This window comes from Scyliorhinus canicula, chromosome 3 (assembly GCF_902713615.1).
Source record: "Scyliorhinus canicula chromosome 3, sScyCan1.1, whole genome shotgun sequence".
Classification (NCBI taxonomy): domain Eukaryota; kingdom Metazoa; phylum Chordata; class Chondrichthyes; order Carcharhiniformes; family Scyliorhinidae; genus Scyliorhinus; species Scyliorhinus canicula.
Window position 1 is genome coordinate 178,547,854 of NC_052148.1, and position 13,540 is coordinate 178,561,393.

Here is a 13,540-nt window from a genome sequence, read left to right on the forward strand (position 1 = left end):
TTGTTCTGTGACCTCTTTCTGTTGTGATATCCCCGTGCAGGTGATTGTCTCACGCGCTGTGTGAGGTGAGCTCCGAGCCTGTAGTAAATTGTTGTTTAGCATGGCATCAGAAAAGATTCTGCTGCGTTTTTATGTCGGTTTGTTGTTCGTTTTTTTTTTATTTGCAAGTTGTAAAATCTCAGGGATACCGAAAAGGACCTTAACGATACATGAAAGAGTGGAACAAAAGATTAACACAACTGAGTCATTTATTTCCTCATAGTCTCAAATAAAAGATTCACTGAATACAAAATTTACCATCTGAGTGACAACAAAAATATAAAACCATGATTGTGAAGTAGATTATCAGATAAGCAATTGTCAGCAGCTGTTTTTTTAAATCATAAATCACTAATCAAAACAAGTGATTTTGACGTCACCTTCTCACTATATTTGATTGCAGATCTAGAATTCTTAACACCGAACAATCAGGCAATTTTTGAAAACCATTATAAAGCATGTATATTTTCAAACAATTTACTTCTAACTGCAATGAGAGAATAATTATCTCTTTAGGTGTGCGTACATAGGCGTGAGGAGTTGGAGTAGGTCATTCAGCCTCTCTAACCTGCTCCACTATTCAATAAGATGGCTGATCTGCCCATCCCCTTTAACCTTTGACTCGTTCGTCAAGAACCTATCTACCTTTGTGCGTGGACAGTAGAGAAAGCAAATTAAAATCCCACTATACTTTGAGCTTGGTTAATATATTTCAATTTACTGGCTCAAAGATTTTGACACATTAAAACTTATACCCCAGAAACTATGCAAAAATAAAATCAAAGACGACTGGCATACTAAAAGCAATTATGTGCATCAATAATATTGGCTCGAGTCTGAATGAGGAAAATAGAAAACAATTCAGATATTGGTAGGATTGTTACAGTGTTGCTTAAACTGCAAAATATTGGCTCAATAAGCAGTAGACCTTTGTCTTATGTAGGAACACGTCATATTCATTCAGCTGATGATGCCTCTGTATTAGATGAAGTGAGTTCTGAGCTAGAAATGTAAAAAGAAAGATGGACTAATGAATAAATAAATAAATAATCTTTATTGTCACAAGTAGGCTTACATTAACACTGCAATGAAGTTACTGTGAAAAGCCCCTGGTCGCCACATTCCAGCACCTATTCGGGTACACAAAGGGAAAATGAAGAATTCTCAGCTGGTACGGGAATTGAACATGCGCTGCTGGCTTTATTCTGCATCACGGACCAGCTGTCTAGCCCACTGAGCTAAACCAGCTCTAAACCAGTACCATATTATCCCAGAGTGCTAAAAGAGATGGCTAGGTAAATTGCAGATGCACTAGTGATGATTTACCAAAATTCACTAGACTCTGGGGTGGTCCCAGTGGATTGGAAATTAGCAAACGTGACACCACTGTTTAAAAAAGGAGGTAGGCCGAGAGCAGGAAATTATTGGCCAGTGAGCTTAACTTTGGTAGTAGGGAAGATGCTGGAATCTATCATCAAGGAAGAAATAGCGAGGCATCTGGATAGAAATTGTCCCATTGGGCAGAGGCAGAATGGGTTCATAAAGGGCAGGTCGTGCCTAACTAATTTAGTGGAATTTTTTGAGGACATTACCAGTGCAGTAGATAACAGGGAGCCAATGGATGTGGTATATCTGGATTTACAGAAAGCCTTTGACAAGGTGCCACACAAAAGGTTGCTGCATAAGATAAAGATGCATGGCATTAATGGTAAAGAAGTAGCATGGATAGAGGATTGGTTAATTAATAGAAAGCAAAGAGTGGGGATTAATGAGTGTTTCTCTGGTTGGCAATCAGTAGCTAGTGGTGTCCCTCAGGGATCCGTGTTGGGCCCACAATTGTTCACAATTTACATAGATGATTTGGAGTTGGGGATCAAGGGCAATGTGTCCAAGTTTGCAGATGAAATGAAATGAAATGAAAATCGCTTATTGTCACGAGTAGGCTTCAATGAAGTTACTGTGAAAAGCCCCTAGTCGCCACATTCCGGTGCCTGTCCGGGGAGGCTGATACGGGAATCGAACCGTGCTGCTGGCCTGCTTGGTCTGCTTTAAAGGCCAGCGATTTAGCCCAGTGACCTAAATCAGCCCCTGACACTAAGATGTCACTAAAATGACACTAAGATGAGTGGTAAAGCAAAAAGTGCAGAGGATACTGGAAGTCTGCAGAGGGATTTGGATAGGTTAAGTGAATGGGCTAGGGTCTGGCAGATGGAATACAATGTTGCCAAATGTGAAGTTATCCATTTTCGTAGGAATAACAGTAAATGGGATTATTATTTAAATGATAAAATATTAAAGCATGCTGCTGTGCAGAGAGACCTGGGTGTGCTAGTGCATGAGTCACAGAAAGATGGTTTACAGGTGCAACAGATGATTAAGAAGGCAAATGGAATTTTGTCCTTCATTGCTAGAGGGATGGAGTTTAAGACTAGGGAGGTTATGCTGCAATTGTATAAAGTGTTAGTGAGGCCACACCTGGAGTATTGTGTTCAGTTCTGGTCTCCTTACTTGACAAAGGACGTACTGGCACTGGAGGGTGTGCAGAGGAGATTCACTAGGTTAATCCCAGATCTGAAGGGGTTGGATTACGAGGAGAGGTTGAGTAGACTGGGACTGTACTCGTTGGAATTTAGAAGGATGAGGGGGGATCTTATAGAAACATTTAAAATTATGAAGGGAATAGATAGGATAGATGCAGGCAGGTTGTTTCCACTGGCAGGTGAAAGCAGAACTAGGGGACATAGCCTCAAAATAAGGGGAAGTAGATTTAGGACTGAGTTTAGGAGGAACTTCTTCACCCAAAGGGTTGTGAATCAATGGAATTCCTTGCCCAGTGAAGCAGTTGAGGCTCCTTCATTAAATGTTTTTAAGATAAAGATAGATAGGTTTTGAAGAATAAAGGGATTAAGGGTCATGGTGTTCGGGCTGGAAAGTGGAGCTGAGTCCACAAAAGATCAGCCATGATCTCATTGAATGGCGGAGCAGGCTCGAGGGGCCAGCTGGCCGACTCCTGCTCCTAGTTCTTATGTTCTTATATTATCCTGGTGACCTGACCAATATTTATCCCTCTATCAACATTGCCAAATCAGATTATGTGATCATTGTTACATTGCTGTTTGTAAGAGATCGCTGTGCATAAATTTGCCGCGGTGATTTTTACCACATAATTATATCACTTCAAAAGGACTACATTAGCTGTAGGAGCTTTGGAATGTCTTGGCGTCATGAAAGTTGCTATTTAACTTTCACATTACGAAGAGGCCCATGTGAAGCTGTTGTTGTGTCATAGGGAAACTGGGTTCAAGCTTGAGAACAATAACTGTGTTTGTAACTTATGCTGATACTACACACCAATCATATCCAGAAGACAGCAAAAGGACATTTAAAAAAAAAAATTAACATTGAAAGTCAATACTTGCTTTTCAGTAAGGAGACTAATAACTCTTTTCACCCATTGAGTTTGAGGATTCACACAAACATACTTCCCATTCTTCAGGGTAATTCTGTAACACACAAATAGAATATATTTTTGTTATAATGTTCATGATAATATCTACATGGTGCATGGCTTTACCTCCTACAAATTAACTCACCATCACAAGATGAGCAATTTCACTGCTGCTAAACCAGAGTTGGCCAGTTGTGGATGATTGAATTCAGGAACTCCCAGTACTTACTTTAATAATCAAAAGCAAGGCCATTCTGTGCACTGCTGTGATAAAATTACAGAAAAAACCTTTGTTGCCCTCAAGGTAATTAATCAAGATAGATTTTGCTGCATAATACATAACTGAAAATTGAAGTGCTTTTCGTAAGGATTCACCTGCAACTCCTTGTCTAATCTGTTTTTCGTTTTGTGTCCATGTTTTGCTGGCTGCTTTTAGCTGGTTGTTTTTGCTGGCTACTGTTTTTAAAAACTACATATTTCATGTTTGAACTGGACACTAGCCCCCCCCCCCCCCCCCCCCCCCCCGCAAGTTGCAATTTGGACTGACTAGGCATATCCCTTTATGTAGTGCAGACTGTGGCCTAGTTCATGATGTCATTTTGATGGACTTGTCTAGTAGCCAATCACCTCTTCTGGAATTCCAGGACATTTTCTGTTTTTCATTGGGATTGGTAGAGTCTATCAGAAGATTCTGGAGCAGAAGGCAGACTGGCTCTCAGGGTTTTGTTTTTGGAACAGAGCTGAAGAAGGCTTTAAGTTCTCTCTCCCTGAAGGGGGTGGATCTCTCTCAAAACTCGCAGTTGGAAGATCTGTTCTCTCCTCAGCTGAGCTGGTAGGTATTCTCTGTGAAACTGTTACAGTTAGTTTTTGGTTGGATCGAGAAGCTGGAGAGTACAAGGTATGATCTGATGGGTCCCTGTCTGAAGGGCAGGTTTAAAACATTCTATCCAGCCATGCCTGTGACATTTTAACGTCTGATTAAAAGCCTGCAAGCAGTCTTCAGCTGGGTCTGTGAAATTTCACTTCTGATTAAAAGGATGAGGGCTGAATCTGAATAACCTCAAATGTTGGTCTATGTTTAAAGACCTTTCTCTCCACAGTGAGTTTAACCTGCAGGAGGTTGCATTCCAGCACCATATGCCAGAAGAGGGGGCTGATTGAAAACCTATTTAAAATTCTCAGGTGCAGAATTCTAATATCTCAGTGAGGCTGAGAGCCAGTTCGGTGGAGGTCATTCAAATGAAAATGCCTCCCCTCAGGGAATTTGTTCCATCTGAAGACAGCATTAGTTGATCCAAACCAACTGATGATTTCAACACTTTGCATGCTTGGAAAATCGCCAACTACAAAGTCTATAACCTCAGCAGCAAAACAATCCATCTCTCATCCCAGTTTAATCCCTATTATTTTGATCCTTTCCCTTCCCCACTGTGTGTCAGTCTTGTATGTATGTGAGCGGAGGGTGGGATGGTGTTTGGGGAATAGTTAGATTAGTAGACATTGTTCTATTATTTCCATTACAGATTTAACTTCGCTCTTATAATAACCTAACAATCTTTATTATTTTCACAAGTAGGCTTACATTAACACTGCAATGAAGTTACTGTGAAAAGCTCCTAGTCGCCTGTTCGGGTACACAGATGGAGAATTCTGAATGTCCAATTACCCTAACAAGCACGTATTTCAGGACAGGGAGGAAACCGGAGCACCCGGAGGAAACCCACGCAGACACCGGGGAGAATGTGCAGTCTCCGTACAGACAGTGACCCAAGCTGGGAATCAAATCTGGGACCCTGGCACTGTGAAGGAGCTGTGTTAACCACTGTGCTACCGTGCTGCCCATGTATATAAACTGTTCTTTCGTGTTTTACTTACTTAGGGGCAGCACGGTAGCATTGTGGATAGCACGGTAGCATTGTGGATAGCACAATGGCTTCACAGCTCCAGGGTCCCAGGTTTGATTCCGGCTTGGGTCACTGCCTGTGCGGAGTCAGCACATCCTCCCCGTGTGTGCGTGGGTTTCCTCCGGGTGCTCCGGTTTCCTCCCACAGTCCAAAGATGTGCAGGTTAGGTGGATTGGCCATGATAAATTGCCCTTAGTGTCCAAAATTGCTCTTAGTGTTGGGTGGGGTTACTCGGTTATGGGGGTAGGGTGGAGGTGTTGACCTTGGGTAGGGTGCTCTTTCCAAGAGCCGGTGCAGACTCGATGGGCCGAATGGCCTCCTTCTGCACTGTAAATTCTATGATAAAATTTGGTGCCTGTAAATCTTCGAAGCAGTCATGGATCAATAATCTCAGGAAAATACACAAATTATTGATTAATTCACTTATGTTGGAACTCTAGGGTCTGTGGGACTGGAATTAACCGTACAGGGTGTCGTAACAATACATAAACAATTTGTCTGCAGCCGTTGCCTTTGGAGTCAACAATAAATGTGTGATTTGTTCCCAAAGATAGTCAATTCACCCCACTAATAGTGTAAAAATTAATTGAATAATTTTTCTAGACTTGAGATTTGAATTGTCAACCTAAGTTTGCTTTGTTGGCCTTTAAGAGATCAAATTTATTCGAATACTTACAAAATCTCTAATCTTCTGCAGAAGGAGCCCTTAGGAAAGATGTCGATGTGCTGATAGTATTTTGGTGAAATGAAGCGAGAGTGGACGCTAACACATTTGCATCTTGAGTTTGTTCGGCTTCCTACGGACAAACCTAAAGTGAAAGGAAAAGTACAAGATAGGTTCGCAAACGGGTCATCAAACTTGAAAATATGTGAATTGCATGAACAGAATTTCAACTTGGTGTATCGGCTACTTCTTTGAAGGGAATGAGCATTTATTTTTACAATATAGAAAATTATGTCTGAGATGCAGTTTTCCAAATTCTCACTTCTGTTTTGAAGTTTTGCATGGTAAATCAGGAATTTAGGTTTAAGTTCCAGTGTTTTTATCTGCATCAAAATGAAGGGAAAATTCGTAAATTACTCTTCATTTTACAGAATATAGTATTCATAGTGTGGTGAGTCCCCTCATTACTGCAACAGATTTCATCCTGTGGTAAAATTATGATATGTTATGAAGAGAGGTTGGATAGGCTTGGGTTGTTTTCGCTGAAGCAGAGAAGACTGAAGGGCGACCTGATTGAGGTTTACAAGATTAAGAGGGGCATGAACAGGGTGGATAGGGAACTGCTGTTCCCCTTAGTTGAAGGGAAAGTTACGAGGAGGCACAAGTTCAAGATGAGGGGTGGGAGGTTCAGAGGGGATTTAAGGAAATACCTTTGGATACGGTCTGAAATGCATTGCCTGGGAGGGTTCACATCCCTTAAAAGGTACCTGGATGAGCACTTGGCACCTCTTAACATTCAAGGCTATGGGCCAAGTGCTGGCAAATGGGATTAGGATTGGCAGATCTGGTGCCTTTCATGCAGCGGTGCTGACTCGATGGGCCAAAGGGCTTTTCTGCACTGTATTATTTTTGTGTATCTGTGAAAAAATGGCCAACAGCCTGAATTTTAGGCCAAATAATCAATTGAACACTTTAAATTAATAATTGAACATTTCAAATTAAAACCCACAGACAGGCCTAATGGGAAGTCAAACAGCCAAATGCAAATATACTGGACAGAGACAGACAGCTGGGGCAAGTCTGGGTTTGTCCTATAAACGGAACATCGGAAGATAATTGGCCCCATTCAAATGGATCAATTGTTGTGGATTGCCCAGATGAAGCTAGACTTTCTGGAACCAAGGTCACCTTAGATGGGATATGGTTACATGTAGACAATGTACCTGAAGATGGGCCTCTGGGGGGAGCTCCTGGTGTCCTGCAGAGTTGCAATCAGCAACTCCATTTGGTGTTGCGACCCGCTCCCAGTGACCTCATTCATTGAGAGCAGAGAAGCTGCTGGAAGGACTCGAAGAGGGGGATGAGAAGGAGGCATCCAGAGATCCGCTCCAGTGAAGACTCGAGGCAGCGGTGAAGACTGAAAGGCGGACGAGAGGACAGAAGGAAGCAGTGTGCGAGACCCACCTTCACAGACAAAGGCCCTGAGACAAGCAAGACTCCGAGGATTGAACCCACAGCTCGATCCAACTCATCGGCACGGGTAGTATTAAAAATCTGAGGCATATTCCAGTTGGGATAATTTTGGGGGAATAACTTTATTTGTGTTTGAAAATAAACTTGTGTTGAATTGTTAACTTGTGCCTGTCCTTTGTTCATCTCACAAATAAGGTCACCTGGGAAAAACGTTTGAATAATAAACTGGACTGAGTGTCTGAATGTTACAGACAACAGTCCCCCTTATGAATTTCATTATTTAGCCTGGCATTAGACTAGTAGAATGTCTGCGTTTCTGACACCTGACCTGCTTAGTCCCAGGAGGAAAGTAATTTACTGAAAGTTAATGCATAGTCACCTGGGAATATACCCTGACTCTTTCTTATTGGTTTCTGGTTTTGGCTTGTTCTAAGCAAATAAACTGGTACCGGCCTGATGGACTATTTAGTCTCTTGTGCAGTGATGTTCAAATTATCTATTTTTGTTATTAGTACCTATTTAAAATGTCTTAATCTGAAATTATGATTCCCAGCACATGCACACAGCTTTTCCTATTTTTATCCGCAATCTCAATTGTTTTGCTGAGGGGAGAAAAATCACAAAAGCTGATTTGGTTCATTTGACATAGTCTAATTCTTATTGGTCATATCCAAAAACAGAACCACTGAAAACCCTGCAAAAGATTAGCAATCATGTTTCCCCTGGATGAGAGTGTAAATCCACCACAAATCAACCTCAGTTGCCTGTTGAAGTTAGTTTAGATTTGTTTTGAAACAGTGGACAGCTCGTGCTCATCTCTACTATTTAGTGTTCTTTTTGTGCCTTGCCTTTTAAATCTGAAAACAGTGCAAACTTTGCTGTGCGAATGTTTGGACTATAAAGCAATAAGCAACATGATATATATCAAGCAGAACCAACTATTTTCCCATCACCTGTTTACTTCAGAGTCATTAAAATTTCATATCACCATGCTGCTTTAAATACTGGAAAATAGTTACTTAGGCTCCTATCTCATCAAGTGCAATCGAGGAGTACTCACCATGAGCAGCTAGGCAGATTACGATTGTTGCCACCAGCAAAACAATGGTTTGGGACTTCATTGCTGAGTGTGCTTGGATCTCTTCTAGTCTTCAGTCAGGGCAGCTTGCAGCCTTCACAGTGTGTTGGTTTGGCTTATCAGATCTTGTATTTATCAGCGCGATTTGGGGAACTTAGATCAGCAGAATTTAAATAAGGAAATATCGTGTCAGCACATTTGAATAATCTTTCATGCAAGGATGTATTTTCTCCATTTAGTCATACTTTTGGTTTTATCTACAAGGACCAAAAATTCTTTGCCATTAGTTGAGAACATTAGTCAGTCTACTATGTTGTGTATAATGAAAGAAAGAGGGAAGTTCATGATTTGATTGAGCAAACTATCAAACACAATAGCCATTTAAAAAAATGAATAACAAAATAAGCAAGCTATTAAACATTACTGTCTGTGAGTAGGGTCTTGTTAGCAATTTCCTCCCAACAGAGAAACCAGGGAATTACAGACTAGTTAGCCTAACATCTGTGGTGGGGAAATTGCTGGAGTTTATAATCAGGGATGGGGTAACTGAACACTTGGAAAGATTTTGGTCGATCAGGGAGAGCCAGCATGGATTTGTGAAGGGAACATCATGCATGACTAATCTTATTGATTTTTTTGAAGAGGTGACTAAGGAGGTGGACTAGCAAATGTCTATGGATGTTATTTATATGGTCTTTCAGAGGATTTGCTTGTCCTACACAAGAGACTTAACTGAAGTGGAGGCCCATGGATTTGAGGGCAAATTATTGACATGTTGAGTGGCAGGTGACATGGAGATAATGGGTAATTACTCAAATTGGCGGGGGTGACTAATGGTGTACCATAGGGATCGGCGTTGGGCCTCAATTATTCACATTATTCATTAATGACTTGGATGATAGCATAGAAAGTCATATACCCAAATTTGCGAATGATACAAAGTTAGGTGGCATTGTAGATAGCCCAGATGATAGCATAAAAATGCAAAGAGGTATTCACAGAGTAGGTAAATGGGCAAAATTGTGGCAGATGGAATTTAATGTAAGCGAGTGTGAGGATATCCATTTTCCACCAAAAAAGGTTAGAGCACGGGCAACACGGTGGCACAGTGGTTAGCACTGCTGCCTACGGCGCTGAGGACCCGGGTTCGAATCCCGGCCCTGGGTCACTGTCTGTGTGGAGTTTGCACATTCTCCCCGTGTCTGCGTGAGTTTCACCCCCACAACCCAAAGATGTGCAGGATAGGTGGATTGGCCATGCTAAATTGCCCCTTAATTGGAAAAAATAATTGGGTACTCTAAATTAATAAAAAAAAAGGTTAGAGCAGAGTACGTTCTAAATGGAAAGAGGTTGATACAGTGGATATACAAAGTGACTTGGAAGTTCAGGTGCATACAGGTCCTTAAAATGTTAGGAACCAGTGTAGAAAATTATCAAGAAGGCTAATGGAATGCTAGCCTTTATATCTAGAGAATTGAAATATGTACGGTACATGCACACCAAGGTCCCTCCGATCCTCGGTACTTCCCAACATCCTGCTGTTTATCATGTATTCCCTTGCCTTGTTTGTCCTGCCCAAGGGCATCACCTCGCACTTATCCGGATTGAATTCCATTTGCTACTCATCAACCCATCTGACCGGCCTGTCTATATCCTCCTGTAATCTAAGGCTAATTTCCTCACTATTTACCACCCCACCAATTTTTGTATCATCCGCAAATTTACTGATCAATCCTCCTACATTGACATATAAATCATTCATATAAACCACAAACAACAAGGGTCCCAAAACTGATCCCTGCAGGACCACACTGGACATAGGTTTCCATTCAGAAAAAAGAGCCCTCTACCATCACCCTCTGCTTCCTGCCACCCAGCCAATTTTGGATCTAATTTCCTGGATCTCATGGGCTCTTACCTTCTCTATTGGCTTGGGTCACTGTCTGTGCGGAGTCTGCACGTTCTCCCCGTGTCTCCGTGAGTTTCCTCCGGGTGCTCGGGTTTCCTCCCACTGTCCAAAAATGTGCAGGTTAGGTGGATTGGCCATGCTAAATTGTCCTTAGTGTCCAAAAAGGTTGTGTGCGGTTACTGGGTTACAGGGATAGAGTGATGCTGTGGACTAGGGTAGGGTGCTCTTTCCAAGGGCCAGTGCAGACCCGATGGGCCGGCTAGCCTCCTGCACTGTAAATTCTATAAAGATCTATGAATATCTATCAGTCTCCTGTGTGGGACCTTATCAAAAGCCTTGCAAAGGTCCTTGCTGAAGTCCAAGTCGACTACGTCAAATGCATTGCCCTCATGCTAGTCACTTCTTTGAAAAATTCAGTCACGTTGGTCAGACGTGACCTCCCCTTAACACAACCATGCTGACTGTTCTTGATTAATCCCTATCTCTCCAAATTCGGATTAATTCTGTATCTCAGAATTTCTTCCAATAGTTTCCCCACCACTGAGGTTAGACTGACTGGCCTGTAGTTTCGTGGTTTGTCCCTTCCTCCCTTCTTGAACAATGGAGTGATCAGAAGGATACCAGTTCAACTTCCTACATGTTATGGTGAAAAAAGTAAGCAAATCATACTGTATATTTTCAAATTTTTCCCCAAGAACTTCCTTCACACTTCCATTTCAGCTGACATGTTCTTACAATAATTATCTGGTGCTTTTGATGTGCTGATTCTGCAAGGATTATAAGGGGTGGGGGGTGGGGAGAGGGAGGTGATAAAGAAATAGTCAACAACCTAAGTAATAAAGTAAATGGGTAACCATTGAGGAAAAAGTGCAGTGGAAATATATTTTAAAATATAGAATTCAATAGAAAAGTTAGCAACTCGCCAAAGGTTCTCAATAGCAGCTTCTGTGACCTCTGACACCTATAAGGACAAGGGAACACCACCGCCTGAAAGTTCCCCTCCAAGCCACAGACCACTCTGACTTGGAAACATATCAACATTCCTTCATTGTCGCGGTTTCAAAAACCTGGAACTCTCTTTCTTTTTAAAAAAAATTGTAGAGTACCCAATAGTTTTTTTTCCAATTAAGGGGCAATTTTAGCATGGCCATTCCACCTATCCTACACATCTTTGGGTTCTGGGGGTGAAACCCACACAGACACGGAAGAATGTGCAAACTTCACATGGACAGAGGCCCAGAGCCAGATTCGAAGCCGGGTCCTTGGTGCCGTAAGCTGCAGTGCTAACCACTACGCCACATGCCGCCCTTGGAACTCTCTTCCTAATAGCCCTCATCTACTTGGCTACTGTTGTTGAGTACCTGACCACCGAGCTGCTGGAGCTGACAGATTATGTTGCCCAGGACAACATGACCTCTGTCTTCCTCCACGACCTGTAGCTCACCATCTGCAATGACCATGTGCTCAATGACCTGCTGGGAGGAGTCATTATAGCACAGGGCATGGTCCTGGCCAAAATTCAGCCTGCCCTACTGTTCAAGAAAACCGGATGTCCCAGCAAGGTTTAAGCCTGAAGGGTCAAAATCAGAAAAAGGTAAAAATATAATTTGAATTAAAAAGTTTGAAGTAAAAATGATGCCCAATGAGTGGCTTAACCCAAAATCTTGCAGTTCACCCCATCCCACCCTTCAAATTCTTCCCTGATTCCCCCTACCCTGCCGGACGTCAGCACCACACAACTCTCAGGCTGGCCTGGACCCCTCCCCTAGCCCTCAGGCCTGCTGGAAATGTAACTGCTTAGGCTTGCGTTAAGAAAATATAAACGTTGATGATCTGGAAATAAATCTTTACATACAGATCAACCAAGCTTCGGATTTAAAGAAAACCGAGAAGTAAAAATTAGAGGCATTTTTCATTTGTTGACAAATGAATATACACTGTCCAACCAGTAATTCCAGGTAAAGGCATTTCACAATGTGTAAAATTGGGCTTTGCTCTGATAATTTTCTGTCATTAATTAAATATTCTAAATGACTGAAGAAGTCAATGCACTAAGGAAATCACTGACCTCTTGTTTTCAAAACTTGCAGTTTAAAAAGGATTTCTGAAGCCACGTAATGACCACGGCCCAGAGGTTTGCTCCTGGGTCCAGTATGCAAAGATGGTAGAATGCCTAGCTCTGCAAACTCAACCTTAAAAATGGGTGCCCTAAGTCCTGCTTTTTGGACTTGGGGCACTGCTGGAATTGGAGTTGGGGTGGCCAATCCCCCAAAATAGTGAGGGTTTGGAAGCAGTCCCGGTATAGGTTGGACTACCCGGGAGAAGATATAAAATGGGCCTTCAGAAAGGTCCATTTGAGTTGGAGGTCTTCAATGGTGAAGCCCCTGTGCCTCAGCGGAAATATAATTTCCTTGTCAGGTGAGCATCCGAGCTGTCGCTGTTGTGTAACTGTTAGTTGACCCTGGAATGGATGGCTCATCATGGCCTATGGGGGAATTGTCATTGTTGTTGTTTAATTAAGGTGTAATTTAATGAACCACTGGAATCATGGATTGGATTCTCAAGACTCAGACATAAAAATGGCATTGTCTTGCCATCACTGCCTTTCATAGATAGTTAGTTATCAAGACTCAGTGAGTGGATGAATGATATTATCCCATCCACTTCCTTTCTTGCCGCCCATCTGTCAGGATGTACCTGCACTGTTGATACTTGACCACATCCTTCATATCTGCACACTGTCATAGCATAATAATCTGACTAAGAGGGGGGTAAATCAATGGGGGTGGTGGTGGCTGTGGGCCACAGCATGCTACCTTGGAGTCACAGCAAAACATATATGGCACCAAGCATTTACATAGAGCCAGGTTCTCCACCAAACCCTAACAGTGATCATTGACGATATAGTGGAAATGATCAGTATGTGTAAGCTTGACAAAAGTGAATGAGAACATTGTAACCCGAATGGCTCACGGCACTTCTCACCTTACATTTTTATTCATGGGATGTCACACAGAGGAGACAG

General features: G+C 42.1%; 1 protein-coding gene across 1 annotated transcript; it reads right to left on the reverse strand.

Annotated features, from left to right (window-relative positions):
- Nucleotides 1-230: 230 nt before the first annotated feature.
- Nucleotides 231-8,751, reverse strand: LOC119963152 (interleukin-8-like). The gene is made up of 4 exons (XM_038791821.1): nt 8,589-8,751; nt 6,068-6,200; nt 3,460-3,542; nt 231-1,041 (listed from the first exon to the last, which is right to left on the reverse strand). The coding sequence occupies exons 1-4, from the start codon at nt 8,647-8,649 to the stop codon at nt 932-934; spliced, it is 387 nt and encodes a 128-aa protein (XP_038647749.1). The 5' UTR covers nt 8,650-8,751; the 3' UTR covers nt 231-931.
- Between the last annotated feature and the right edge of the window lie 4,789 nt (nt 8,752-13,540).